This window comes from Penaeus vannamei, chromosome 4 (genome assembly GCF_042767895.1).
Source record: "Penaeus vannamei isolate JL-2024 chromosome 4, ASM4276789v1, whole genome shotgun sequence".
NCBI classification, from domain to species: Eukaryota; Metazoa; Arthropoda; class Malacostraca; order Decapoda; family Penaeidae; genus Penaeus; species Penaeus vannamei.
The window spans coordinates 51,700,860-51,703,359 of record NC_091552.1 but is presented as its reverse complement, the minus strand read 5'-3'; the positions used below and the strand labels follow the sequence as shown (position 1 = coordinate 51,703,359).

The 2,500-nt window shown below is 51.9% G+C and overlaps 1 protein-coding gene across 1 annotated transcript in view; it reads right to left on the bottom strand.

Moving 5' to 3' along the window:
- The window catches only part of LOC113817576 (uncharacterized), a 20,164-nt gene extending 18,743 nt beyond the window's left edge, over window positions 1-1,421 (bottom strand). The window contains exons 1-2 of the mRNA XM_070121218.1: window positions 1,282-1,421; window positions 769-963 (exon numbers count right to left, since the gene is read on the bottom strand). Coding sequence (XP_069977319.1) covers window positions 769-934 — 166 coding nt within the window. The 5' untranslated portion in view covers window positions 935-963; window positions 1,282-1,421. The remainder of the gene's footprint in view (window positions 1-768; window positions 964-1,281) is intronic.
- Between the last annotated feature and the right edge of the window lie 1,079 nt (window positions 1,422-2,500).

Below are 2,500 nucleotides of genomic sequence, written 5' to 3'. Positions count from 1 at the left end.
ACATTTAAAAATAAATACAATACTTACATTATAAAAGTACGAGAGAGAGAAAAATGATTGGTCAATTCAGAACCTGTGACTTCCTAAATTATGTTCTTAATTAACCACCTTCTCCTCCCTCCCCTCCCCTCCCCTTCTCCTCCCTACCCATCTCTTTCCTTCTTGTTTTCTCTCTCCCTAACTCTTCTTCCTCAAATCTCTTTATTCCTTCCCCTCTTCCTTCCTTATCCTTTCCCATTTTCCCCTTTCCTTATCTACCTCTATCCCCCACCTCCCCTATTCCTATCCAAACCAATTTCACACTTCCCATTCTCTTCCCAAACCCACTACCTCTCCCCCTCCTCCCCCAATAAACCCTTGCCCCCCCCCTCCCCATCTCTTCCTATCTACTCTCTTACGTTTCTATCTCTGTCTATCCCCTCTCCTCCCCCAGCTACCCCTCTTCTTCCCCTTCTACCACCTCCCCCCTCTTACGACTTTCCTCCCTATACCCCTTACTCCCTTCTCCTTCCCCACCTCCTCATCCACCCCTCCCCCCCTTCTCATATCCCCCATCCTCCCCCACCTCGTTAGACGACGATTGAAGGGGCGGGGCCTAAGTCATGACGTCACACCCACCAACGCGTTACCAGCAAGTGTTGAAGAAAAAACCAACGTGTTTGCGCTTTTGTTGACCTACCAAAGACGGCTCTAATCTCCTTGGCAGAGGCAAAAAAATGTAAATAAACAATTACTGATAAAAATATACCAATATTCCCTAAACATTACCCAAGCAGTCCGGGGTCCGCGGTGCCACAGTATGACCCCATTTTAAGAGGTCAAGCGGGGTCCAGTTATCAACGGATTCCCATGGCCAGGTATAGAGTCTCTTGGCCTGGATGTTAGTGCAACACGAAGTCACCAGTAGGAGTGGATAAAGCCAGCTGGGAACCATCTTTCACATGGCCTTCTCGTTGTCCGAAGCTGAAATAAGAGTTAGAAATTAGTTAGAGGTTGTTTTATGTTAATTGTTGATTTTGTTGTTATTTTGTTCACTTGCAATGCACATTTTTATTGTGATTGATTGTAATGTACGTGTATTATTTTTTGTTTATCTGAATTATGGAATAATTATTTATGTATACCTATGCAGTTATATGTAGATATGCAAGCACATAAGTGCACAAGCAAGGACGCAACACGCACATATACACACAAGCAAACAACACATACATACACAAACAAACAACACATACACACAAACAAACAAACACAAAAACACAAACACAAAACACACCCTACCGAAAAAAGAAACCGTCAAAGCCAAAAAGTTCTTCCTCCCGTCACCTTTCCTGGCACTGGCACCCACCCTCTCGCTCAGTCCTCCCGCTCTCGACAGTGCCAAGGAGCCGCTCGCCCTGCCGGCACCTCCTGGAGAATGATCAATTTTAGTCCGGGGCAGGTCGGGACTTCTCTCCGATCGAACCGCGGTATCTGGTACTTAGAGGAGGGGGGGAGGGGAGGGGAAGGAGAGGGAGGGGGAGGAGGGGGAGGAGGTGAAGGAAAGAGGGGGGGGGAGGAGGTGAAGGAAAGAGGGAGGGGGAGGAGAGGGAAGAAGGGGAGGAGAGGGGAAGGAAAGAGGGAGGGGGTAGGGGAGGGGGAGAGAGGGGGAAGGGGTGGGAGAGAGGAATGGGAGGAAGAAGGGAGGGGGAAGGGGAGGAGGATGGAGGAAGAAGGGAAGGGGAAGGGGAGAGAGAGGGGGGAGGAAGAAGGGAAGAGAAGAAAGAGAGGTAGAGGGAGGTAGAAGGGGAGGGGAGAGAGAGAGGAAGGGAGGGGGAAGGGGAGGCAGGGAGAGGAAGGAAGGAGGGGAGGGGAGAGAGGGAGGAAGGGAGGGGGAATGGGAGGCAGGGAGAGGAAGGAAGGAGGGGAGGGGAGAGAGGGAGGAATGGAGAGAGAGGGAGAGAGGGAAAGGGATTAAAGATTAAAGATTTAGTTTTAATTCCGTTTGTTACAATGGATATTCTTTGCTGTGACATACTGTCTGTTTTATTTTGCCCAAATCTCCCCCTGTGTGCAAGGAGTGGCCGGGGTTACCACTCACTGGCCGGGCGTGGGATTGAACGCAGGTCCGCAAGATTGCTAGATCAGCACCTTACCACTGCGGTAAGGGGAGAGAGAGGTGGGAGGAAGAAGGGAGGGGGAAGGGGAGGGAGAGAAGGAGGGGAGAGAGAGAGGGGGAGGAAGAAGGGGAGGGGAGAGAGGGAGGAGAGGGGGGAAGGGGAGGGAGGGAAGTAAGAGGGGAAGGGGAGGGAGGGAAGAAAGAGGGGAAGAGGGAGGTAGAAGGGGAGGGGAGAGAGGGAGGAAGGGAGGGGGGAATGGGAGGGAGGAGGGGAGGCAGGGAGGGGAGGGGAGAGAGGAAGGGAGAGAGAGGGGGAGGGGGGAGGAGGGAGAGAGGGAAGAAAGATGGGATGAGGGAGGTATGGGAAAGGAGGGCGAGGTAGGGAGAGGGGAGCGAGAGGGA